General features: G+C 44.9%; 1 protein-coding gene across 1 annotated transcript in view; it reads left to right on the top strand.

Moving 5' to 3' along the window:
- TMEM266 (transmembrane protein 266) overlaps positions 1–27,821 on the top strand; it is a 252,753-nt gene that overhangs the window by 44,376 nt on the left and 180,556 nt on the right. Inside the window, exon 3 of the mRNA XM_030187354.1 lies at positions 26,689–26,877. Coding sequence (XP_030043214.1) covers positions 26,689–26,877 — 189 coding nt within the window. The remainder of the gene's footprint in view (positions 1–26,688; positions 26,878–27,821) is intronic.

The following is a 27,821-nucleotide window of genomic DNA, read 5'->3' as shown; positions in this document are numbered from 1 at the left end:
ATGGCTTCCAAGCCTACAATTGCTAGATGGCTGAAAGAAACTGTTGTCAGCTTATTTGCTTGCAGGGAAGCAGGCTCCTAAGGCCATGCTGGCTCATTCTGCAAGGCATACAGTGACACCCTGGGCAGAAACTGTATTGTCTCTGGCAGATATTTGCAAGGCGGCAACATGGTTGACGGTGCATACCTTTGCCAAGCACTACAGGGTAGACATTGCGGTGCTCTTGGAATCCAGTTTTGAGGCTTTGGTCCTTAGGGCAGCAACACCAGGATCCCACCCACTCTAGGGATTGCTTTTGAAAATCACCCAGGTTCTGGAATAGTGGGAAACTATGTAATGGAAGGAGAAATGAGGTCTTATCTGATAACTTTCTTTCCATTAGTCCTTCCCACTATTCCAGAGGTCCGCTTGAGGTTTTTGAGATGTTTAGTTGGTACGATGTAATGGGTCAAATAATGACTGTCACCTTGCGTGTTATTTCCTGCATATCACTTGTTCTCTATAAGTTGCCCAGAGATGACAGAGGTCTACATATGCTTTCTTGTCAGGTTAGTGTTAGGTTAGTGAGTTGTTTAAAGTTGCTGTATTTATTCTGAGTTTTTCCTTACTGCTTGCTTACATAAATTCTGAGGAGCTGGACTGGATGCCAAGAGAGATGTGTCAACTCAGTTTTCGGGTTCTCTATCTGTACCTGCTGGTTGATGGACACAACTATACCCACAGGTTCTAGAATAGTGGGAAGGACTAATGGAAAGAAGATTCAGGTAAGACCTAATTTCTCTATAACTAGGCTTCCTTGTCATCAAGCAGATGAATCCATTACGAGTGGGTTGTGTCCATCAACCAGCAGGGGGAGATAAAGAGCACTGAAAAACCATAGTGCTTCATGGCCAGCTAGCTCCATCTGCCTCTTCAGTATTCTCTATCTCCCCAGCAGGGTGGTTGCAGCTTGTTCAATCTCCTTCAGAAAATCTGCCTGGGGTGGCTCCTATGCTTTTGCCAGTTGTAGCAGGGGTGTTGTGGTTGATGGTGCCCACTTTAAAGGCAAATAGGTTAGCCATTTCCCTGCCTTACCCGGCCCCCGATGTGGAAGTAGACAAATAGGCAAGCCCTGTCTCTGTTTTTGCCCACGCTGTGGATGCAGGCACATAGGTTCGCCCTTTCCCTGCCTTTCCCACGCTACTGATCCTCCATAGTTTGAAATTTGCCTCTTTCACTGTTGCCTCAAACTTTCCTCACAGCTTTAAAAAAAACTAAAGTTGCGTCGCGCTTTGGCGTTGCGATCCCAGAAAAGAGGTTTTCTTCTGATTGTGCAGCGTGACCGGAGCTCGGAGACTCGGTCTGGTGAGGTAAGAGCATTTTGTAGCTCCTCCAGGGAGGGCCCGTGTTCGGGACGATTTTGGCGCGGATCCGCCATTTTGAATTTCCGCCATTTTCGGCAATGGCTGCTGAGAAAGTAAAGCGCTGTTCCATTTGTGGCAAGTGCAAATTTGCAGCGGGGCTCTGTAAGGCGTGTTTTTCAGACGGTAGAGCTGGCCCGAGCATGGCGAGCGATGTTCCTTCCCGCTCCGTGGAGCTGGCAGCGGGCGCCATTTTAGAACAGCATGGCGCGACCCCCGCTGAGGCGGAGGGGTTTGAGCCTGGAGGAGCCCTTCATATAGAGGCTAATAAAAGAGCTGTTTCCCCTGGACTGGAACCAGGAGGCCAGGGTGAGCCATTTTCCTCTGAATTTGTTTTATTGCTGCATAATGCATACATGTTAAAAAGAGCTCTTCCGCAGGGGTCCTCTGCAGCCCTGCTTTCTGTATCCCCTCCAGTGAAGTCTGGCCATGGATTACCGTCAGGCGCGTTTTCCCCTGACAGATGGCCACAAGACAAGCGCAGAAGGGTGGATTCCCCTTCAGAGAGTGGCGCACCCCCCCCCCCCCCCCCCCCCCGGTGGTCGGGATGTGTCTGGCAGGCCTTCGTGGTCTGGAGAGCCAGAAGAAGGTGCAGGATTGCCACCGGATCCAGATGATCCTTCTGCGATGAGGATTTTCCACCGCGATGAGCTGCCAGCGTTTATTACTGATGCCTTGCAGGTCCTCTCTATAGAAGACCCTGGGAGTACTGAGATCTCCTCCGGTAATCCGAGGATGGCAAGTACTAAGAAGCCTGCTCGAGCCTTTCCTTTGCATGACTCCATCCAAGAACTTATTACGGCTCAATGGGCTGACCCCGAGGGGCCTTTGAAAGTCACCAGGGCTATGGGGCAATTATACCCTCTTAAGTGAGGAGCATTTGGCGCGCCTAGCAGTGCCTAAAGTGGATGCCCTGGTCACGGCTGTGTCAAAGAAAACTACCCTCCCAGTGGAAGGAGGAGTTGCCCTGAAGGACATGCAGGAGCGTTGCCTGGAGGCAGCTATGAAACGATCCTTTGAAATTTCAGGCCTATCCTTACGGGCATCTGCATGCAGCTGCTACGCTGCCTGCTCCTGCCTCGCTTGGTTACAACAGGCAGTGGAACAGCCCGGAGATGGAGCGGATCCCCTTTCGGAGGTGGCACCATGGATGGAGTCGGCCTTGTAATTTTTGGTTGACGCCCTTTATGATCTGGTCAGAGCTTCGGCTAAACAGATGGCTGTAGCGGTGGCGGCTCGCCGTCTTCTGTGGCTACGGCATTGGGCAGCTGACATGGCCTCTAAGCAAAGGTTGGTGAAGTTGCCCTTTCAAGGCCTTCTCCTGTTTGGTGAGGAGTTGGAGAAAATTGTGAAAGGCCTGGGGGTGCCAAACCCCAGCGCTTACCCGAGGATAGGCCGCGGCCTTCTTCCAAAGGTCAGACGGTTCCCTCCTCTTACAGACCTCGCTTCCGTGAAGCTAGAAGGTACCGCCTGGGGCGTTCTGCTGGGTTCACTTCGCATGCCCGTTTTCAGCAGAGGAACTCCTTTCGCTCGGACAAACGTTCCGCAACAGCAGGCTCAAGACCTGGAGTTCAAGGGCGACCCTCTCATTGATGGCCTCCTCCTCGATTCCTGTGATAGAAGGACGACTTTCCCTCTTTCTCGAGGAGTGGGCCAAGATTTCCTCAGATCAGTGGGTCTTGGACCTGATTAGAGAAGGCTACAGAACAGAATTCAATACCCCGATAAGAGATGTGTTTGTGGAGTCCCGATGCGGTTCTGCCGCCAAACGGGCGGCGGTAGAGGAGACCTTGCAAGGCTTGATTCACATTGGGACGGTTTCCCCGGGCCTCCTGCCGAATGCGGCTCTGGCCGTTACTCCATTTGCTTCGTGGTGCAGCGAAAAGGAGGGTCTTTTCGGCCTATCCTGTACTTAAAACAAGTCTCTGAACGTGCGGCATTTTCACATGGAAACCCTGCGCTCCGTCATAGCGGAGGTACAGCCAGGAGAGTTTCTCACGTCTCTGGACCTGAAAGAAGTTTACTTGCACTACCAATTTGGCCCCCACACCAGAGGTTTCTGCGTTTTGCGGTGATGGGAAAACATTTCCAGTTTCGGGCCTTGCCACAGCTCCCCGAACCTTTTCCAAGGTAATGGTGGTAGTAGCTGCTTTTCTCAGGTGAGAGGGTATCCGGGTTCTCCTGTACCTAGACGACTGGCTCATTAGAGCAGACTCTGCAGAAGAGAGTCGTCAGGTTACAGCCAGAGTGGTCTCAGTACTGCAATCTCTGGGCTGGGTCGACAATATAGTCAAAAGTCACCTGACCCCCCTCTCAATCTGTAGAATATTTGGGGGTCCGGTTCGACATAGCCTCGGTGTCTTCCTACCCGAGCAAAGGCGGTGCAAGCTTCAGAACCAGGTCCGTCTGCTCCTGAGGATGCCTCGCCCGCGAGCTTGGGACATAGTCCAGCTGTTGGGGTCGATGACGGCCACTTTGGAAGTGGTGCCTTGGGCGAGAGCGCACCTGAGACCTCTGCAGTGTTCCCTGCTTCAACGGTGGTCTCCAATATCTCAGGATTCTCAATGCAGACTCACATGGCTCCCTGCGGCCCGGCTCAGCATGGAGTGGTGGCTCTCAGACAGCATGCTGCGGCGAGGAATGCCGCTAGCACTCCCTGATTGGTGCCTGGTGGTAACAGATGCCAGCCTGAAGGGCTGGGGTGCACATTGCCGGGGAAGGCATGCCCAGGGTCTTTGGACACCCGAGGAGTCGGAGTGGTCCATCAATCGCTTGGAGTTGAACGATTTTTTTAGGCGCTTCTGGCCTTTCAATTGACCCTGGAAGGATTGGCTGTCAGAGTTCTGTCGAACAACACGACAGCAGTGGCCTACATAAATCGCCAAGGAGGCACTCAGTGCATAGCTCTAGCAGCGCAGGCCGCTCAGATTTTCCACTGGGCCGAGCTTCTTCTGCAGTTTCTGTCAGCAGCTCATATTGCAGGTCAGAGCAACGTGCAAGTCGATTATCGGAGCAGGAATCAATTCGACCCAGCGGAATGGGAACTTGCAGACGAAGTATTCCTGCAGATATGTGCCAAATGGGGAAAGCCCGTAATGGATCTTATGGCGTCAAGCACAAATGCCAAAATCCCATGCTTCTACAGCAGACGGAGAGATCCTCGCTCGGCAGGGTTGGATGCCTTGGCTCAACCCTGGCCTCAGGGCCTTCTGTATGTGTTCCCTTGATAGGGCGAGTACTCCTGCGGATAGGGCGAGTACTCCTGCGGATTGCCCCGGATTGGCCTAGGAGGCCATGGTATGCGGACCTCCGGCGGATGCTGGTAGAGGATCCCCTGCCGTTACCTCTGGTACCGAATCTGTTGTCACAGGGCCCGGTGACCATGGAGGACGCCTGCCGCTTTGGTCTTACGGCATGGCTATTGAGAGGGCGCAATTGAGAGACAAGGGATATTCCAGTAAAGTCATTTCCACTCTCCTACAGGCCTGCAAGCGTTCCACTTCCGTGGCTTATGCCAGGATTTGGCGCCAATTTGAGGCTTGGTGTGCTTCTAAAGCGATCACACCCATGTGGGCTTCTGTCTCGCCGATACTTGACTTTTTGCAGGATGGTTAACAAAAAGGCTTGGCCTATAATTCCCTGCGTGTTCAAGTGGCAGCCTTAGCATGTTTTCAAGGGAAGGTCGCTGGCCTCTCTCTGGCTGCTTGCCCGGATGTGACACGGTTTCTTAGAGGGGTGCTTCGGCTCCGTCCTCCCGTGCGGGCTCCATGTCCCGCCTGGAACCTGGGGTTAGTTTTAAAGGCCCTTCAGTGTTTGCCCTTTGAGCCGCTTGGGTGAGCTTCGGAGAAGGATATGACCTTAAATACAGTCTTTTTGGTGGCCGTGACATCGGCGAGACGGGTAAGTGGAGGTGTGGCCTAGTGGTTAGAGTGGTGGACTTTGGTCCTGGGGAACTGGGTTCGATTCCCACTGCAGGCACAGGCAGCTCCTTGTGACTCTGGGCAAGTCACTTAACCCTCCAGTGCCCCAGGTACAAATAAGTACCTGTATACAATATGTAAGCCACATTGAGCCTGCCATGAGTGGGAAAGCGTGGGGTACAAATGTAATAAAATAAATAAATATCTGAGCTCCAGGCGCTATCCTGTCGAGACCCATTTCTGCAATTCTGAGAGTCCGGAGTAATGGTATGTACGGTGCCTTCCTTCATGCCTAAGGTGGTTTCAGCGTTTCACCTAAACCAGCCTATTTTCCTGCCCTCCTTTTCTAAAGAGGAGTTTCCAGAAGCCTATGGGCAGTTGCACCTTCTGGATGTGCGAAGGGTTCTGTTGCAATATCTGCGCATGTCAAATGCCTTCAGGACCTCTGACCATCTTTTTGTTCTTTTGTCAGGTCTGCGCAGAGGGTCTCCAGCGTCTAAGGCCACTATAGCCCGTTGGCTCAAAGAAGCTATCTTTTCAGCATATCTGCTATCTGGCCGGCCTTCTCCTGAATCCTTTAAGGCACATTCTACAAGAGCGATTTCCTCTTCTTGGGCTGAAACTGGAGCACTCTCTCTTCAAGAGATATGTAGTGCAGCTACTTGGGCTTCTAGGCTCTCGTTTGCCTGACATTACAGGCTGGATGTGGCTGCCAGGAGAGACGTGCATTTTGGAGCAAAAGTGCTGGCGCGTGGTGTGGCTTGTTCCCACCCTATCTAGGGATTGCTTTGATACATCCCACTCATAATGGATTCATCTGCTTGATGACAAGGAAGGGAAAATTAGGTTCTTACCTTGGTAATTTTCTTTCCTTTAGTCATAGCAGATGAATCCATGAGCCCTCCCTCAGTGGTTCATTATGTGAGTTATGTTACTTTTATGTTCAGTTTTTCCTGTAGATATGTTCCCTCATTGGGAGAAGTTGGAAAACAGTCTTCAGGATTTCTGTTCAGTTATAGGAGGATGAGTTCATTCCCTCCTTTGAATTATAGCTCCAGTTTTGGGGCGTTCATCCGCTGTGAGGAAAGTTCATGTTGTTATGCTTTGCGGTGTAACACTGCTTTGGAAGCTTCAAATACTGAAGAGGCAGATGGAGCTAGCTGGCCATGAGGCACTATGGTTTTTCAGTGCTCTCTATCTCCCCCTGCTGGTTGATGGACACAACCCACTTGTAATGGATTCATCTGCTATGACTAAAGGAAAGAAAATTACCAAGGTAAGAACCCAATTTTCACGTCTCTAATGTACAATCAAGTATGAAGTATTAAAATAACATTTTCTTCAACCCATATTTTAAAATATGGTTTTAAGAATATCTGAGCCATTTATAAAAATTGGCGTTAAATTGGCACCCTGCAGTCCTCGAGTATCGTGGCTATTTTGAATGATAGGTTGCATATTACTAGTAACAAATTAAAAAGGACTCTTGGCAAATTGTTGCTCTTGACTTGAGTTTGATCTGTTATATCTTCTAGACAGGGCCCAGCCACTAGGCGAACTAAATATCCTCCTAGGGCAAGTAGACTTTGGCAGGTGGCAGTGGAGCACCAGCACTTCCAGTAAAGGCATTCCTTTTAAAGCTGCTTGCAGCAGGGGGCTTTTCTGCATTTCACATGCACACTTAAAGCCTGCCACATTTCACCCCTTATAAGTGACGTGGGCAGGATGCAGCAGTCCTTAAGAGGAAGTGCATGCATGTGGAAAGGCCTGCCTCTTAAGCTAGACTCCTGGCTTGGCTCCCTGGGCAGCAGCAGTGCCAGGGGGAGTGGAAGAGGGCTGGAGCTGGTGGACATCTTTTGAAGAGAGAGGAAAGAAAGGAGAAAGATGCTGGACAACTGGTGGGACAGAAAAAAAAACATGGGACACTGAAGAGGAAATAGGAAAGGGGAGATGGGGTGGGAGGTTTAGGTGCTTCTCATTTCATATACTCTGGTGAGGTCTTTGTGGTTGCTTTCAGCGCAGAGGGCTGGCTCTGTCTTGGGCTCACCTGGCATCCATTTTGGCCGGTGCGTTTTTCTGATTCTGTCAAATGTTGTGGAATGAGTTAACTCAGCCCACAGCAACCGATATATCTCTTAAGAGTCACTTCTGAGGATGCATCTTTTTAGGTCTGCGTTTGGGGATTGGGTTGGGAGCTGTGTTGGAGACAGTTGAGGATACGTGGGATGGGGGTATATTTAGGATTGGTTGCTTGAGTCCTGGTTTATGTGGTGCTTTTTTCCCCCCCTAACGTATATGATGGTGTTCTCTGTGTCTTCATTTTTTTCTTTTTTTTTCCCAAGTGATATTATGTACATCATTGAGACCTGTTTTGGATTGTGCACTATATTGTTATAATAAACATAAACTTTAGGGAAGAGGAGTTGCTGGACTACTGGGTGAGCAGGAGCACATGGCCTATGGCTTGCCTAGGTTGACAGATATCCTTGGGCCGGCCCTGCTTCTAGAAGAAGGGTTTTGGTGTAGTATGATCACCATATCCTCTTCATTTTACTATAATCTTAACCTCCCTGGACTCTCCTGTTACCAGTTGACTCCTTATGTGTTTTTTTTCTTCAGATACACTTTACTTTGAAAAAAAGAAAATTAGCATTAGTTATTCATATACCAAGCTTCTTTTCAGTCTCTCTCATAAGTATATAAATATTGCCAGACTGGGACAGACCAAAGGTCCATCAGGCCCAGCATCCTGTTTCCAACAGTGGCCAATCCAGGTCACAAATACCTGGCAAATAGGTGGGAAAATGTGGGGTACAAATGCATAAGCGCACAACTATGGAATGGACTCCCAAAAGCTGTGAAAACAATCCATGAACATTTAAACTTCAGGAAATCACTAAAAACCAACCTCTTCAAAAAGGCTTACCCCACCGATCACCATACCCAGCAACACTGCATAACCAATGATCGTATGAGACAATAAACAATTTACATTCCCTTTGACCCTCATGGTGCCTGACACACACCTACCTCATCAGATCACAATTTAACCTTGTATCTGTTATCAACCAACTTGGCGCACGCCATTACAGTACTGGCGTCAGGCACCATGAGGGAGCAGCAGGATGCGCAAGTTGTTTTGTATTTAGTCCTTTGCAATTTGGGTAATGTAGGTTTAGATATGATCGTGATAATCCGATTCTGTTTCTGGCTGGTAGATCTATGAGGTCTGCCATGTATGCTGGGACGATGCTGTAGATAATTTTGTGGGTCAGGGTACAGATTTTGAAGATGATCCTTTCTTTGATTGGGAGCCAGTGCAGTTTTTCTCGGAGGGGTTTGGCACTTTCGAATTGTGTTTTACCAAATATTATGGACTTTTCCTTTAAGAAGCTGTCCAAACCTTTTTTAAACACATTTTCTGGTAACGAATTCCAGAGCTGAATTATACGTTGAGTGAAGAAACATTTTCTCCGATTTGTTTTAAATTTACTACTTTGTAGCTTCATCACATGCCCCCTAGTCCTTGTATTTTTGGAAAGCGTAAGCAGACGCTTCACGACTATCCATTCCACTCCAGTCATTATTTTATAGACCTGTATCATATCTCCCCTCAGCTGTCTTTTCTCCAAGCTGAAGAGCCCTAGCCGCTTTAGCCTTTCATGATAGGGAAGTCATCCCATCCCCTTTATCATTTTCATCGCCCGTCGCTGCACCTTTTCTAATTCTACTATATCTTTTTTGAGATGCGGCAACCAGAATTGAACAATATTTGAGGTGTGGTCGCACCATGGAGCGATACAAGGCCATTATAACGTCCTCATTTTTGTTTTCTATTCCTTTCCTCATAATACCTAACATTCTGTTTGCTTTCTTAGCTGCTGCAGCACACTGAGCAGAAGGTTTCAATGTATCATCAATGACAACACCTAGATCCCTTTCTTTGTCAGTGACTCCTAACGTGGAACCTTGCATGACGTAGCCATAATTCGGGTTCCTCTTTCTTACATGCATCACTTTGCACTTGCTCACATGTCTCGTAAGGTCCTCTTATAATTTTTCACAATCCTCCCGCGATTTAACTACTTTGAATAACTTTGTGTTGCCAGCAAATTTAATTACCTCACTAGTTACTCCCATCTCTAGGTCATTTATAAATATGTTAAAAAGCAGCAGTCCCAGCACAGATCCCCGGGGAACCCCACTAACTACCCTTCTCCATTGAGAATACTGACCATTTAACCCTACTGTCTGTTTTCTATCTTTTAACCAGTTTTTAATCCACAATAGGACACTACCTCCTATCTCTGCCTGCCTTATTAATTTTTACCTTTAAACATAATTGCTGTTTGAGCTTATCCTTATTTTTTTCGTCAGGTCTGCTTTCCATTTTCTGAAAGATGCTCTTTCAGCTAACTGTGCCTTCCATCTCACCATTATGGCATATCCCAGTGAGACATCTGCCCAGTCAAAGCTGGGCTAATTGAAATCTTAATCCCCAAAAGAATCACAAAATTACAGGCTACAAAGCCATTCCTGTTCAGATCCACTTAGAGCCCCGTGTTTTATGAAGTTCAAGATCAAGAGCAAAATCAGAGGCCCCTTGTTGGGTTATGTTGATTGGATGCATCTTTCAAATTGCTTCTTTTGCTTCACAGATCAGTTGAACTGTCTTATTTATATTTATATCTTATAAAATTATGTTATCCATGAATGATGCACATGTATAAATTTCTAAGACTGAGAGACCTTTATACAGATGTACTTATTGCTGGGTGGGCATTTGATTTTAATGTAAATTTTTTAATGCTTTACAGCCTTTCTTTCTCCACTTTATGAAACTGTTGGACCTGTGATGAATTAACAGTAGCCATCAGGTCTCTTCTCCTTTGATCTTGAACTTTATAAAAACATATGGCTCTAAGTGGATCTGAACAAGAGTGGCTTTGTGGCCTGTGATTTTGGAATTGAAATCTCAACGTTGTTGTTGTTTTACCAATATGGTTAGTTTATCTAATTTCTGTTAGCATTTCACTGTCTTTTCTCTCCTTCTTGTCCAAGTGGATAATGTAACCCCCACCAGTGTGTTCCTCCCTATCACACATGTAATTTCTACCTGTTAAGATTCCATATTCTGTTGTGTTTTATGCTGAACTTTTATCATGTTTGACTTGATGCCTTCCTTCTTTCAATGCCAAGGAAGCACTATGTCGTTCATAGGCAGAGACTGAGTTAGCTCTGCATTGTTCCCCATCAAACTGTAGCACAGACACCCTGGGATTGTAGGTATCCTCAAAGTATCCTTGATGCAAGGACCACTCAGCCTCCTTAACAACACAGAAGGTATGACAGCCTCCTTCCTGGACATGAGATCCTGGTTCCAATACACCCCAAGTGCGACCACTCCTACTGCAATACCCATGCTTTTGTAAATGTCAGCTTCAACCTCATTGGTGTCAAGAGCAGATGTGGTCCAATTGGTACTTGAGACTTATGCTGTGCTTGAAAAAGATGCCTTGATGTTTAGGCATGGAGGAGGTTCAGTCAAGGTTGGCAGCACTGGTAGCGAGGGAAACACAGCAATTGAATTCATAGGAGGCTTGCTAAGCATTTCTCAAGGAACTGCTTTTTTTCACAACAAAGGGTCTCCACAGTTGTGTCCATTATAAATAAAATTTAGGAGAGTCGGCAAGTATCGTCCATTCAATTTCAGCATTCAGACCACATAGTCGCAGTATAGATCAGGTTTTAGAAGGGTGGGAGGGTAGTCATTATGAAAGATTGTTAAATTATAAGGAGCAGCATTGGATTTATTATTTAAATGCTGTGACTCCATGCAGTCAGAATGTTAAAATTGAATGGATGATGATAAAGATCCAGAGGTCTGTAATTGGTCAACTTTTAGGTGACTAACAGGCTCATTTTCAAAAGAGAAGGACGCCCATCTTTCGACACAAATCAGAAGATGGGCGTCCTTCTCACAGGGTCGTCCAAATTGGTATAATCGAAAGCCGATTTTGACCGTCCCCAACTGCTTTATGTCGCAGGGACGGCCAAAGATCAAGGGGGCATTTCGGAGGCATAGTGAAGGTGGGACTTAGGCGTGACTAACACATGGACATCCTCGACCCATAATGGAAAAAAAAGGGCGTCCCTGACAAGCACTTGGACGACTTTACCTGGTCCTGTTTTTCTTACGACCAAGGCACAAAATGGTAGCCAAAATGACCAGATGACCACCGGAGAGAATCGGGGATGAGCTCCCCTTACTCCTCCAGTGGTCACTAACCCCATCCCACCCTTAAAAACATCTTTAAAAATATGTCTTGCCAGCCTCAGATGTCATACTGAGGTCCATCACAGCAGTATGCAGGTCTCTGGAGCAGTTTTAGTGGGTGCAGTGCACTTCAGACAGGCGGACACAGCAGGGCCGCCGAGAGACTGGGTCGGTCCCGGGGCCCTGCCCCCGAGGTCATCGCCACCATCCCGCAATCCCCACATGCCTCCCTCCGTCCGCAACTGGGCCAGGCCCCCTGCATTGAAGGGAAAGGGAATTGGGACTTAATATACTGCCTTTCTGAGGTTTTTGCACGGACATTACATCAGATGAGGGTGGGACACAGGGAGGGAAGGCCCGAAGGGAGGTGAATCCGATCTGCTGCTGCTGCGCTTTCAGTCATGGAGGTGACAGGTGAGGCGCTGTGATGATTTCAGTGTGGGGGGCCCAGCCCGGTGGCGGACGGTCGACGGAGCCGAGGGTGGGTGAGATAAGTACATAAGTAGTGCCATACTGGGAAAGACCAAAGGTCCATCTAGCCCAGCATCCTGTCACCGACAGTGGCCAATCCAGGTCAAGGGCACCTGGCACGCTCCCCAAACGTAAAAACATTCCAGACAAGTTATACCTAAAAATGCGGAATTTTTCCAAGTCCATTTAATAGCGGTCTATGGACTTGTCCTTTAGGAATCTATCTAACCCCTTTTTAAACTCCGTCAAGCTAACCGCCCGTACCACGTTCTCCGGCAACGAATTCCAGAGTCTAATTACACGTTGGGTGAAGAAAAATTTTCTCCGATTCGTTTTAAATTTACCACACTGTAGCTTCAACTCATGCCCTCTAGTCCTAGTATTTTTGGATAGCGTGAACAGTCGCTTCACATCCACCCGATCCATTCCACTCATTATTTTATACACTTCTATCATATCTCCCCTCAGCCGTCTCTTCTCCAAGCTGAAAAGCCCTAGCCTTCTCAGCCTCTCTTCATAGGAAAGTCGTCCCATCCCCACTATCATTTTCGTCGCCCTTCGCTGTACCTTTTCCAATTCTACTATATCTTTTTGAGATACGGAGACCAGTACTGAACACAATACTCCAGGTGCGGTCGCACCATGGAGCGATACAACGGCATTATAACATCCGCACACCTGGACTCCATACCCTTCCTAATAACACCCAACATTCTGTTCGCTTTCCTAGCCGCAGCAGCACACTGAGCAGAAGGTTTCAGCGTATCATCGACGACGACACCCAGATCCCTTTCTTGATCCGTAACTCCTAACGCGGAACCTTGCAAGACGTAGCTATAATTCGGGTTCCTCTTACCCACATGCATCACTTTGCACTTGTCAACATTGAACTTCATCTGCCACTTGCACGCCCATTCTCCCAGTCTCGCAAGGTCCTCCTGTAATCGTTCACATTCCTCCTGCGACTTGACGACCCTGAATAATTTTGTGTCATCGGCGAATTTAATTACCTCACTAGTTATTCCCATCTCTAGGTCATTTATAAATACATTAAAAAGCAACGGACCCAGCACAGACCCCTGCGGGACCCCACTAACTACCCTCCTCCACTGAGAATACTGGCCACGCAATCCTACTCTCTGCTTCCTATCTTTCAACCAGTTCTTAATCCATAATAATACCCTACCTCCGATTCCATGACTCTGCAATTTCTTCAGGAGTCTTTCGTGCGGCACTTTGTCAAACGCCTTCTGAAAATCCAGATATACAATATCAACCGGCTCCCCATTGTCCACATGTTTGCTTACCCCCTCAAAAAAATGCATTAGATTGGTGAGACAAGACTTCCCTTCACTAAATCCGTGCTGACTTTGTCTCATCAGTCCATGTTTTTGTATATGCTCTGCAATTTTATTCTTAATAATAGCCTCCACCATCTTGCCCGGCACCGACGTCAGACTCACCGGTCTATAATTTCCCGGATCTCCTCTGGAACCCTTCTTAAAAATCGGAGTAACATTGGCTACCCTCCAGTCTTCCGGTACTACACTCGATTTTAGGGACAGATTGCATATTTCTAACAGTAGCTCCGCAAGTTCATTTTTTAGTTCTATTAATACTCTGGGATGAATACCATCAGGTCCCGGTGATTTACTACTCTTCAGCTTGCTGAACTGACCCATTACATCCTCCAAGGTTACAGAGAATTTGTTTAGTTTCTCCGACTCCCCCGCTTCAAATATTCTTTCCGGCACCGGTGTCCCCCCCAAATCCTCCTCGGTGAAGACTGAAGCAAAGAATTCATTTAATTTCTCCGCTACGGCTTTGTCCTCCTTGATCGCCCCTTTAACACCATTTTCGTCCAGCGGCCCAACCGACTCTTTGGCCGGTTTCCTGCTTTTAATGTATCTAAAAAAATTTTTACTATGTATTTTTGCTTCCAACGCTAATTTCTTCTCAAAGTCCTTTTTTGCCCTCCTTATCTCCGCTTTGCATTTGGCTTGGCATTCCTTATGATCTATCCTGTTACTTTCAGTTGGTTCTCTTCTCCACTTTCTGAAGGATTGTTTTTTGGCTCTAATGATTTCCTTTATCTTACTGTTTAGCCACGCCGGCTGACGTTTAGTCTTTTTTCCCTTTTTTCTAATACGTGGAATATATTTGTCCTGAACCTCCAGGATGGTGTTTTTAAACAGCATCCACGCCTGATGCAAGTTTTTTACTCTGCGAGCTGCTCCTTTCAGTCTTTTTTTCACCATTTTTCTCATTTTGTCGTAATCACCTTTTCTATAGTTAAACGCTAGCGTACTTGATTTCCTAGTTTCACTTCCTTCAATGCCAATATCAAAACCGATCATATTATGATCACTGTTATCAAGCAGCCCTCGTATCGTTACCCCCTGCACTAGATCATGAGCACCACTAAGGACTAAGTCTAGTATTTTTCCTTCTCTTGTCGGCTCCTGAACTAGCTGTTCCATGAAGCTGTCCTTGATTTCATCAAGAAATCTTATGTCCCTTGCGTGTACAGATGTTACATTAACCCAGTCTATATGCGGGTAATTGAAATCCCCCATTATTATTGTGTTGCCCAGTTTGTTTGCGTCCCTGATTTCCTTTAACATTTCCGCATCCGTCTGTTCGTCCTGGCCAGGCGGACGGTAGTACACTCCTATCACTATCCTTTTCCCCTTTGCACATGGAATTTCAATCCACAGTGATTCCAAGGAGTGTTTTGTTTCCTGCAGAATTTTCAATCTATTTGATTCAAGGCTCTCGTTAATATACAATGCTACCCCTCCACCAATCCGATTCACCCTATCACTACGATATAATTTGTACCCCGGTATGACAGTGTCCCACTGGTTATCCTCCTTCCACCAGGTCTCAGAGATGCCTATTATATCTAATTTTTCATTTAGTGCAATATATTCCAACTCCCCCATCTTATTTCTTAGGCTCCTGGCATTCGCATATAGACATTTCAAACTGTTTGTTGTTCCTAAGTACATCATGCTTAGTACTTAACAGTATTAATTGGCAATCTTTTGTCTGATTTTTATTGTTATTTAAAGATACCCGATCTACTACAATCTCTTTTGCAACCTCACTATCAGGATACTCTATCTTCCCTGTTATGGTGATATCTTTGAAAGATACCTTATCCCGAACCATGCTCTTTTGAGCGACTGTCGGCCTTCCCCCCATTTCTAGTTTAAAAGCTGCTCTATCTCCTTCTTAAATCGGGGATTACTGCAGCGCCGGGCCCCCCTTGGAGGCCCAGGCCCGAGGAATTTTGTCCCCCCTGCCCCCCCCCCCTCGGCAGCCCTGGGACCCAGGCCCATCCCCCTCCCTACCTGTTAGGTTTGTGGGGGAAACAGCGAACCCTCTAAAACCTACCAGAAACCCACTTTACCCACATCTAGGTGCCCCCCTTCACCTGTAAGGGCTTTGGTAGTGGTGTACAGTTGAGGGTAGTGGGTTTTAGGGGGAGGGGGTTTGGGGGGCTCAGCACACAAGGTAAGGGAGCTGTGTTCCTGGGAGCAACTTCTGAAGTCCACTGCAGTGCCCCCTAGGGTGCCCGGTTGGTGTCCTGGCATGTCAGTGGGACCAGTCTCTGTACTCTTTCTCCAATCGTCATCCGGTTGATTTACTCACTGCACGTGCATGTGCCGGTTAGGAGTGGGCCAGCTGCCGGTAGAGCTGAGGAAAGAACAAGAATCGCGTACTTTGTTTGGTATCAGATTATATACTTCACCTTCACAGACCATTCCCAAAGAATATTAAAACTCCTGAGGCAGGCCAATTGGCCGAAACACGGCCGTGTCGAGTTGATTTGAACTACATTGGTTTGAACTCATTTACTAAAAGAGGACCTTTATACATCATCTGAGACTGTATCCCTGGCTGCTTTCAACTTGCGGAGATTGTGTTTTTCTATGTTCACATAGACATATTTAAGACCTTTAGCAGCCCATTGAAAAAAGATTCCTGGAACCTACCCCGGGGGGATCACTGGATTATCACAAATAGACATATAGGGGGGGGGGGTCACTGACACCAAATAGCCGAAATGATGACAGAGCCAGTGCCACATACACCTACCAGTCCCAAACACTTGGTAATGTTTAAATATACCCGCAGACGAGGGCCACGTACCATGTAAAGTATGACTCATGGATCCAGGGAACCAACCCTACCTCCAATAAAGTGACAGAAAATTGGCTTGTTTCTCAAAGCCAATCATGGATGTGTCTAATGCCACTGGCTACCACCAAGTATCTGACATTAAGGAGACCCATTCCCCCATGTAATTTAGGCTTTTGCAACACTTCCATCAACAATCAAGGTTTTTTTTACTGCCCCACAGATAGCACTGCAAAAGCCAATTCAACAAACATTCTTCTTGAATCCCAAGAAAAAGGGGAAAAGCTGAAACAGATAAAGCCATCGGGGTGCCAGCATCATGATAAATAAACAAATGTGGCCCCACAATGAAAGAGGGCTTGCGACCCGTAAGTGCAATTTGCAAGCGGTATCCTCCAACAAAGGGGGAATATTGACCGAGTACAAACTACTATACTACTACTATAAATCACTTCTATAGCGCTACCAGTCGTACGCAGCGCTTTACAATTGAACATGAAGAAAACAGTCCCTGCTCAAAAGAGCTTACAATCTAAATCAGGACAAACAGACAGGACCAAAAAAGATAAGGGAAGGACAGACAGAAAGACACATAAGGATAAGATAAAAGTTACAAGTCAGGAGTCAAAAGCAGACAAGTGTTCGGGGAGATATATTCCCAAGTATTTCAAGAATGTCATGTCCCAGGTGAGCGGGAAATCTCCCCTCCACTGGTCTCTAACGTCTGGCAGTATTGGCATAACCCATGATTTATTAAGATTTAACTTAAACCTGGTAATCAATAGAAATAGAATAAAGTAAAACATGGAAAAGAGAATAAGATGATACCTTTTTCTGTTTCTATTGATTATCTTTAAAAGTGGGCTAACACGGCTACTCACCTTAAACCTGGAAATCTTCCCATAGTCCTTCATAATACATAGCAACTGAGACAACGATGGGAGGGGGGAAAATCTAGCAACATGACAAATAGATCATCCGCGAATGTTAAAGCCTTCACCTCATGCCCACCCAGGTTTACCCCTGCTAAGGCAGAATTGAGAGCAATCTGATAAAGCAATGGTTCTATGCTCGACACAAATAATAGTGGGGAAAGGGGATAGCCCTGGCGGGTGCCACATTGAATTAGGAAACCGTTCGCTTTCCATTAACCAAAATTTGCGCTTGGGGATCACAGTATAAGGTAGCAATTGCATCATAAAATCACCCACAAATACCCACCCGGGAGAGGACATTAAACAAGTGTGACCATAATACTGTATCAAAAGCTTTTTCTGTGTGTAAGCTAACTGCCAATGCTGGAAGATTATGCAGCCTGCAATAGGCCATGGCCATTAAAAAGTTTCCTTATCAACAAACCCTGTCTCTTCCTTGCCAAGTAGGAAGGGAAGGTGGGAAGCAAGCCTGTTAGCCAAGATCTTCACCAACAATTTTATATTATTTACATTCAATAAAGATATCAGCCTGTAGGAATCGTCCTCTTCCTTTGGTTTATTCATAAAATTAAACCAATAAGTATATAAATACATAAGTATTGCCATACTGGGACAGACCAAAGGTCCAACAAGCCCAACATCTTGTTTCCAATAGTGGCCAATCCAGGTTAAGAATACCTGGTAAGATCCCAAAACAGTATAATATATTTTATGCTGCTTCTCCTAGAAATAAATAGTGGATTTTCCCCAAGTCCATTTAAATAATGGCTTGCGGTCTTTTCGTTTAGGAAGCTACCAAACCTATTTTAAACTCTGCTGAGCTAACTGCTTTTACTACATTCTCTGACAACGAATTCCAGAGTTCAATTACACATTAAGTGAAGAAATAATTTCTCCAATTTGTTTTAAATGTAGTACTTTGTAGCTTCATTGCATGCCCCCTAGTCCTAGTATTTTTGGAAAGAGTAGACAAGCGATTTACGTCTACCCTTTCCACTCCACTCATTATTTATAGACCTCTATCATATCTCCCCTCGGCCATCTTTTCTCCAAGCTGAAGAGCCCTAGCCACTTTAGCCTTTCCTCATAGGGAAGTCGTCCCATCCCCTTTATCATTTTCGTTGCCCTTCTCTGTACCTTTTCTAATTCCACTATATCTTTTTCTGAGATACGATGACCAGAATTTCACACAGTATTCGAGGTACAGTTACACCATAGAATTATACAAAGGCATTATAATGTCCTCATCTTTCCATTCCTTTCCTAATATAACATTCTGTTTGCTTTCTTAGCCTCCGCCACTCACTGAGCAGAGGGTTTCAACGATGACACCTAGATCCCTTTCCTGGTCGGTGACTCCTAACGTGGAACCTTGCATCACGTAGCTGTAGTTCGGGTTCCTCCTTCTTACATGCATCACTTTGCACTTACTCACATTCAACATCATCTGCCATTTGGATGCCCAGTCTCGTAAGGTTGTCTTGCAATTTTTCACAATCCTCTTGCAATTTAACTACTTTGAATAAATTTGTGTTGGCAAATTTAATTATCTCACTAGTTATTCCCATATCTAGATCATTTATAAATATATTAAAAAGCAGCAGTCCCAACACAGACCCCTGGAGAACCCCACTATCTACCCTACTCCATTGAGAATATTGACCATTTAACCCTACTGTCTGTTTTCTATCTTTTAACCAGTTTTTAATCCACAATACAGCACTACCTCCTATCCCATGACTCTCCAATTTCTTCTGGAGTCTTTCATGAGGTACTTTTGTCAAATGCCTTTTGAAAATCCAGATACATCTACCAGCTCACCTTTATCCATATGTTTTTTCACTCCTTCAAAGAAATGTAATAGATTGGTAAGGCAAGATTTCCCTTCACTAAATCCATGTTGGCTTTGTCTCATTAATCCATGCTTTTGAAAATGCTCTGTAATTTTGTTCTTTATACTAGTCTCTATCATTTTGCCTGGCACCAACTTCGGGCTCTCTAGTCTATAATTTCCTGGATCACCTCTGGAACCTTTTTTTTTAAAATTGGCGTTACATTGGCCACCTTCCAATCTTCCTGTGCCCATGCTTGATTTTAAAGATAAATTACATATTACTAACAATAGCCTACAAGTTCATTTTTCAGTTCTATCAGTACTCTGAGATGAATACCATCTGGTCTTGGTGATTTGCTACTCTTCAGTTTGTCAAATTGCCCCATTACATCTTCCAGGTTTATAGAGATTTCATTCAGTTTCTCCGACTCGTCAGCTTTGAATACCGTTTCTGGCACCGTTATCTCTCTCAAATCTTCCTCGGTGAAGACCAAAAAGTATGAATAGATTTGGTTAGGAATCAAAGTGATATGGGCCATATTATCGAGCGAGGAAAAGTCTTAGATTCTACTATTGCTTGATAAAATGCCAAAAGGGGTCCCAGAAGAGACACCGGTTAAATTTTATAGAATGCCCAAGAAAAGCTGTCTGACTCTGGAGCAAAATGCACTTTGAAAGCTTTGATTGCCTCCTGCAACTCTTTAGCCTGAATGGGAGCAATTAAGGCTTGAACTGCCTCCAGAGTGAACGGAGTCAAATCCATGTTTTCCAAAAAGGCCGAGGACAGGTTCCTAGGATCTCCTTCAGCAGATGAATATAGGGCACAAAAGAGGGCCAAAAAGATATCTGCAATACAATCACTTTTATTTGTAATAGCGCCAGAAGAGTCCCTCAAAGCCACTACTGCTCAAGAACCCCCCCCCCCCCCCCCAATCTGCACCATTCTCGCTAGGTGTTTTCCTACTTTGTTACCATATTTATGAACATTTATATCTACAGTATACCATGCTACACTGAGTTTGCTCATGAATAAGATTATTTAGTTTTGTTTGAGTCGAAAGTAAATTAGCTTTGTTCTCCTGTGTAGGAATATGGATATATGCCTTATGGGCCAATTGGAGTTGACGCTCCAATTGAATAATGCTCACCGCTAATTTCCTCCATCATGTACTAGTATAAGTGATAATATCCCCACGGATCACTGCTTTTGCTGCATCCCAAAACATTTGGGGTTGGTCTATGTGTTGAGAGTTATAAGCAAGTTATTCCTCCTCCTTCATATGTAAAAATTCCCTAAAGTCCGAGTTATGTAGTAAATAAGTGTGAAAACGCCATTCTGGGATAGCATGATAGTGTGTCAGGGCCTCCAACTCTAACTTAACCATTGCATGATCTGATATTATTTCTACCCCATCACTGTAGATTGCACTGAACTGACACATATTAACAGAACCAAATAAGTCGCTCTTGACTAAAATATAACCTAGATACGACAATGTACCATACACTCAAACTATGTGAAGTCCAGTTCCAAAGGGTGAAGCAAGCGCCAGGTGTCAACCAAGTCGAGAGCACTTGTAAAAGAGCTGAAATCCCCTCTACCCGACTCAAATCGGAAGATGGGCGTCCTTCTCACAGGGTCGTCCAAATCGGTATAATCGAAAGCCGATTTTGGACGTCCCTAACTGATTTCCGTCACAGGGACAGCCAAAGTTCAATGGGGCGTGTCGGAGGCATAGCGTTAGGGCGTGCCTAACACTAGGATGTCCTCAAACCATAATTGAAAGAAACAAGGATGGCCCTTACGAACACTTGGACGACTTTACCTGGTCGTGTTTTTCTTACGACCAAGGCACAAAAAGGTGCCCGAACTGACCAGATGACCTCCCCTTACTCCCCTAGTGACTAACCCCCTCCCACCCTCAAAAAAATCTTTAAAAATATTGATTGCCAGCCTCAGATTTCATACTCAAGTCCATCACAGCAGTATGCAGGTCCCTGGAGCAGATTTAGTGGGTGCAGTGCCCTTCAGGCAGGCGGACCCAGCCCCATCCTCCCCCCTACCTGTTACGTTTGTGGAGGAAACAGCGAGCCCTCCAAACCCCACCACAAACTCACTGTACTCACATCTAGGTGCCCCCCTTCACCTGTAAGGGCTATGGTAGTGGTGTACAGTTGGGGATGGGGGGGTTTGGGGGGCTCAGCACACAAGGGAGCTATGTACCTGGGAGCAATTTATGAAGTCCACTGCAGTGCCCCCTAGGGTGCCCAGTTGGTGTCCTGGCATGTCAGTGGGACCAGTGCACTACAAATGCTGGCTCCTCCCATTTGGTCGCTTCTGACATGGACGTCCTTGGTTTTGATTATCGCAGAAAATCAGAAATGACCAAGTCTAGGGATGACCACATTTAAGGATTTGGACGTCCCTAACCGTATTATCGAAACAAAAGATGGACGTCCATCTTGTTTTGAAAATACGGGTTTCCCCGCCCCTGGATCGGGATGTCCAAATCGAAACGATGACGTCCCTTTCGATTATGCCCCTCTTAGTGTCTATTAAAGGATCTATCATGAGATTCATGTCCCCAACTACAATAAGTTATTTATCTGAATAGGGAATAAGACGATGCAATAACTCAGGATAGAATTTAGGATCAAAGGGAGTAGGCCTGTACATCCCAAGGAGATAGAATTCTCTTCTCTGCACCCATAGTTACAATAATAGAAATCTCCCTGGGAGTCTGCCAGTACCACCTTAGCCAAATACACCAAGGTTTTAGGAAGAAGGACCGCTATACCTCCCTTCCTGGTTCCAGAAGATACAGAAGGAAACCTCTTCTACCCAAGATCTTTGCAGCTTCTTGTGTTCGGCGTCAGTGAGCCGTGTCTCCTGAATAAATTGATATCTGTCTATTCCCCCCCCCCCCCTCCCCGATTTAGGGCTTCTAAAATTGTGGATCTCTTAATCGGTGAAGTTATGCCTCCATCCTTCCAGGATACAATTTTACAAGTATTACTCACAGAAATTTCTACCGACCAAGGGATCCAAACCAAGAATATCGCAAATTTCAAAAAGCAGGGGCGCCTAGCCCTCATCCCTGGGGATTAATATAGTGGCTGCTCCCACCAACAAGGCAATGAGAAACTAATTGTCCCCACTCTCTGTAGTAATGAGCACAACCAACAGGCCAACCAATAGAGGAAAATACAGAAAAGGAGCAACTCATGTATATTCTCCCACTTTCTACTGAACTCCACTCCCCGCACTCCTCTCCCCAAACCAGATAATACATGCACACATCCCTTTAACTGGAGCCTCCCATCCACCCTCCTCTTTGTAACCTCAAAAGAATCCTCCACATGTTAACATAGTGGAAATGAAAACCATGCTGTGTGCAATGGGGTCCTGCACCCTCCCACAGCCCTAAAGGTGATTCATACAAAATGTAAATTTTGAACAAGATAAGCAGGAGTAACTAATTGCTTCACAGCAAAATGATGATATAGGTAGAACACAACACACATTATAAAGTAGTTTAAGACGGACTGATCCAAGATGGCTGCTGAGTAGACGTGCGGGAAAGAGCTCCTGAAATCCACCGAAAGCGTCTTCATTTGAGCGTTCTCAGACCCATTATGGGAAAGAGGAAGGGTAAACCCAGAGTGCCTACCTCCACAGGCAGGGTTGAGCCCCTTGTCTTGCGGCAGCTGACGTTGGAGGAATCGGGACTCCAACCGCTGGGAACCGGAATTTTCACTTCAGGCGGTCCGGGAGAACGAGAAGACCTAAGCGCTGAGGGAGTATCTTTAAGTCCTCCCTCGGTAACGGCACCTCCAAGATCAGGACGAGATGTGACGGGCACGAATGAACAGCACGCTGAATCCGGAAGTTGGTCCCCAGCGGCTGGGTGTGGAGACCCTGCTGCCGCGTCGACGCCAGTGAATTTACCAGCTCCGACAGTTGCACTGTCTGGAAGAAATCCCGACGAAGTGCCCGTGAGTCTTGGAGTTATAAAACCTGCTACCGTTACATTAGAATCTTTATGGGAAGCAATTCAAGGATTGAATGTCAGCCTGCAGCAAATTTCAGGTACTTTGCGTGGTGAAGTTGCGGATATAAAGAGGGTACAAATTGATTTGCAATTGAAAAATGCAGAACAAGCTACAAAAATGGAGAATTTGGATAAAGAATTAAAAACAGTTAATTCCTCAATGAATGTATTGATGAGAAATGATAGTCTCCAACAACGAAAAATGGAATATTTAGAAAATCAAATGAGCGGTAATAATTTACGTTTCCTCAACTTTCCTAAATGCCCTCTTGTTCCAGCAGTAGACATGCTTAAAAAATATTTCAGTGAAGTATTAGGTATACCCTCTGAGGGATATCCTCCCATTACTAAAGCATTGTATATTTCAGGAATACAAGGGAACTCAGCACCTGCCAACCCCCAACTTGATCTAAATATAACAGAATTTCTAGAATCTTCTTTGGAGACTATAACTGAAAGAACTACTTTATTGGTTACTTTTGCTCTGCAATTAGACCGCAATAACATTTTTAAACTCTATTTCCGCCACACTAATTCACCATTCTTTGGCTCAAAAATTCAAGTATTTCCGGATTTTGCTCGAGAAACTCAAAGAAAGAGAAAGCAATTTTTGCTATTAAAAGAGAGGGTTTTGCGTATAGGAGGGACCTTTTTATTAAGGTTCCCCTGTAAATGTTGTATTTCTTTGAATTCAGTAAATTATGTTTATTTTGACCCAGAGAAGTTAAAAGCATTTATAGTAACAAAAGAATAAAGCTGCAGTAATTCTTGATTGTATAGCGTTATACCGGTTAGCGATATTCTTGGTTCTGTCTACTTGATAGTAGGAAGTAGTTTACTTTGATAATATTTGAGGTTAAGTGTTACCTGTTCTTGGATCAACAAATGTGGACTAAAGTGAAATCTTTCTTTTTCCCTTCAAATGTATTTTTTGTAATATTTTTGTGTGAAATGTGTGATTTATGTTTATTGCATAAATGTAATGATTGAATAATTACAATTAAAAAAAAAATAGTTTCAGACATAGTAAATGCTCAATCTGTTATGGGTACATCAGAGTCCAAGCTAGAATACCAGTTCTTGTGTCCTCCTATGAAGTATTTTGAAGCTGTGTAACAAAAGCTTGTGCTTCACCAAAGTTTTCATACACATGCCAACTACCATTGGTAAATACCTTAAGAAGGGATAAAGAAGCAGAAAGTTAATATGCTTCTGATGAAGATACACACAAAGAGGAATAAACTGGCACCTTTTTTCTTGCAAAGACAGAGTATTCCTGGAAAATTCTGAATAATTGGCCTTCATGTTGTAGAGTGTCTCTCTTCTGCCTATAGCCACGCAAAATCTCCACCTTATGGATGTAGTGATGCACTTTAAGGAGAACCGCTCGCTGACTCCGTCTGCCATCTTGAATATGGCCTACACAGTGATCCCTTTCCAGATACAAGAGCCCCGCATGGTCCATTAGCACAAACTCTGTGGATAACCAGTGCTTTGAGATAGAAGGAAGCAATCACCCCCCCCCCCCCCCCCCCCCAGTTTCTGGAATCCCGATAATCCGTAAGTTGCTGCGTTGCGACTGATTTTCCAAGTCATCTGTTTTCGCCACTTGTTCATGAACCTGCTTCTCCAGTGTAGCCAGAGTTGCCTCAGACAAAGGAGTTTTCCAGAGCCAAAACCCGCTGCTCCTGTTCACCCATGCGATGATTTGTGTCAGCAAGGGGCGTCTCCACATTTGAAATTTGTCTAGATAATTGTCCCAGTCTGGGTTCAGGAGTGTGTCCCACAGTTCCTGTAAGCTATAAAAGTTGTTCCTCAGTGAACGCCAAACCTCCTGACATCATGGCGCCCTCTGGCTTCCTATATTATCTTTATAAAATAGTTCCAAAAGAGGTGCCTGGTTGTCCTTACTTTCTAGGTGACCTGTTCCTTCCACAAATCTTACAGCTCTTTACAAGCATTGTTTTGGCCTGCTGGAATATCATTACATTTATTTATTATATTTGTATCCCGCACTTTCTCACTAAAAGCAGGCTCAATGCGGCTTACATAGTAATAGGTAACACAGAATTTTGTTATGTAAAGTAGGAAATTAAGTATAACATAATAATAGGATGGATGGGTAGTAATAGGATGGATAGGTAGGTAGAGACAGGTGATAGAGAGAGGAAGGTAAGGTGGGAGATGGTCTGGGTCAATGTAGTTTTCTCTTCAGTATATGTAAGGTAGATTGGTTCAAGAGATTAATCTGGGTCTTTTGGGTAGGCTTGTTTGAATAGATGGGTTTTTAGTGCTTTTCTAAATGGTAGGTGGTCATGGATTGCTCGGATAGGTCTAGGGAGAGCGTTCCATAGACGGCTGCCCAGGAAGGAGAAATTACAGGCAGATATGTACACTTTCCCAACTTGTTTGTGTAAAGTGTGAACATTTAACTGGCTTTATAGCTACACTCAGGTGATATCTAGAGTTGGAGCTTGCTAAATAGTGTCTTTCAAACATTTTCTAGATATGCGTATCCTAAAATAGAACATGAGGAGGTGCACTTAATTGAAGATTCCATATCATCATGCTGATCAGTCCATAGACTGGTGGGTTGTGTCCATCTACCAGCAGGTGGAGATAGAGAGCAAAGCTTTTGCCTCCCTATATGTGGTCATGTGCTGCCGGAAACTCCTCAGTATGTTCTCTATCTCAGCAGGTGGTGGTCACACACAGCAGCAGCTCTGGCTAGGTCTCCAAGCCTAATTTTTAGGTTTTGTTGAGTACCTGGGGTTGAGGGCTCTTCTTGAGCAAGTGCAAACCTGGTGGCGCCAGGTCCCTCCTTTTCTCCCCCCTCCCGCTGGCTCCGTTAAAAAAAAAAAAAAAATTTTGAACGTCCTTAAGGGCGTTTATTTCGACGTTTATTTAAACGTTTATTGCAGCTACTCACTGGGACACCAGGTCGTTACAGCTCGGAGCGAGAAGCAGGTAATTTTTACCTTTTTATAGCGGGCAGGGGGTTTCCCGATCGATCTCCACGTGGCCTATGGCGTCGGAGGGCGAGGGCGTGAATAATCGCTCCCCGGACCACGTGTGCACTTCTAGCGGGGAGCGGGGGTCTTAAAGTCTGATTCGCCCTTGTTGGGTGTCAGTTTGGAGGCCGGTCAGTGTCCCGGGTCTTCCTCCGGTGCGGCGGTTTTTCCCGCCATAAACGCCCATCCCCCGTTGCTCGCCTCTGCCATCTTGGCCGGCCACTCTGCTCGGAAGGCTTCTTCTTGGGCCGCCCTTGAGCTGGGAGAAGTTAATGGTTTGGCAGTTGAAAGCAAAGTTAGGAACTTGAAGCCACATGCACTCCAGTTATATGAAAAGTGCTGAAATGCACAATAGCACTCCAGCTCAGTTCAATCAGAAATTTTATGCATAGCAATACCCAAATGTCTGTACATAAATTTTCACACAATTATGAAATTTGTAGAATCCAGATCAGTTTGAATGCTGGTGTATTTATTAATTAGCATTTTATACCTTAGGGCTTTAATGAATAAATGTTTAGAAAAAGTTTCATACTTGTTATATAGAAAATGTCCCTTGTCTTACTGCAAAGTATACCTCATCATTTTGAGTTTTAGAATCTGCTTTCTTTTATTTTATGTTTTCCAATTTTTATTCTTTAGGCCTACTATAGAAGGTGGTGTTTCAGAAGTTGAGATAATTTCGCAACAAGTAGAAGAAGAGGCCAAAAGCATAGCTCCTGTACAACTTGTTAATTTTGCGTATCAAGATTTGCCCTTAGCAGCTATTGACGTCTCTGTCGGAGGGTCACAACTCTTGTCAAATCTGGATGAGGACTATCAAAGAGAAGGGTAGGTGTATAGCATATGTGTAGCTATTGTAAAGGTTTTTGCTGAGCAACAAAATAAAGCAACAGAATCTGGATGGGCTGATAATAGTTAAATATATGCAACAGCTTTTTGAGATATGCAATTCATTGACTCTTTTATGTGTTTAGCAAATGTCTAACTGAAGAGCTATAATCGAGACTGAATAAAAATGTTTATAAAAACAAGTTAAAATTCATATTCCAAAGCTGTTGCTGAAGTTCTCATCTCTGTGCTTACGATACTGAGAAGTTGCATCTGCTGAGACAGTTATGCTTGGAAAATAAAAAGGATCTGATCATCTTGTGCAGCTTCATTAGTAATTATTGGCTGGATCTATTTTACATCTATAGTTCTGAGCAGACCATGTAACTGTCTACATAAAATGAAATTAAATGTAGAAAAATGTTTTCACCCTGAATTTGGTTAAAGCATGGAGTGTTCTATAGTGAGCGATTCAAGCCACTATATTAGTGTGCCTTTAAAATTAAGGGAAGCGTGTGGTGATTACATTTAAGATTCCAGTTCATAGATGCTGATCAAAATGATTTAAAGATTTACTTCAATTATCATCTTGAATTCAAAAGAACTTTAACCTTAGGATGATGTGAAGAATCCTTGAGGGTATGCTTACAGCAGCAGGAGTCCATGGTGAGTTTGCTCCCCACTCCTGGGGTGACTTGCTCTCTGGGCTAGATGGACCACTATTGGCTTATTCTGGACCACTTCGAAAAATGAGCTAAATTGGTTCTTTTGATGAAGATTGAATTTAATGGGTTGATGATGTATTTCAGATAAGCAAACTACATATGTATTTTCAAAGGAGTCATACTGACTATTGTTGTGCAAAACTTCCCAAGCATAGAATTCTAAAACTTAGAATTCTATTGTGCTAAAAGCAATCTCTCAATTATCAACCATTTAAGCCC

This window comes from Microcaecilia unicolor, chromosome 1 (assembly GCF_901765095.1).
Source record: "Microcaecilia unicolor chromosome 1, aMicUni1.1, whole genome shotgun sequence".
NCBI lineage: Eukaryota > Metazoa > Chordata > Amphibia > Gymnophiona > Siphonopidae > Microcaecilia > Microcaecilia unicolor.
This window is presented reverse-complemented; position numbering and strand designations above follow the sequence as displayed.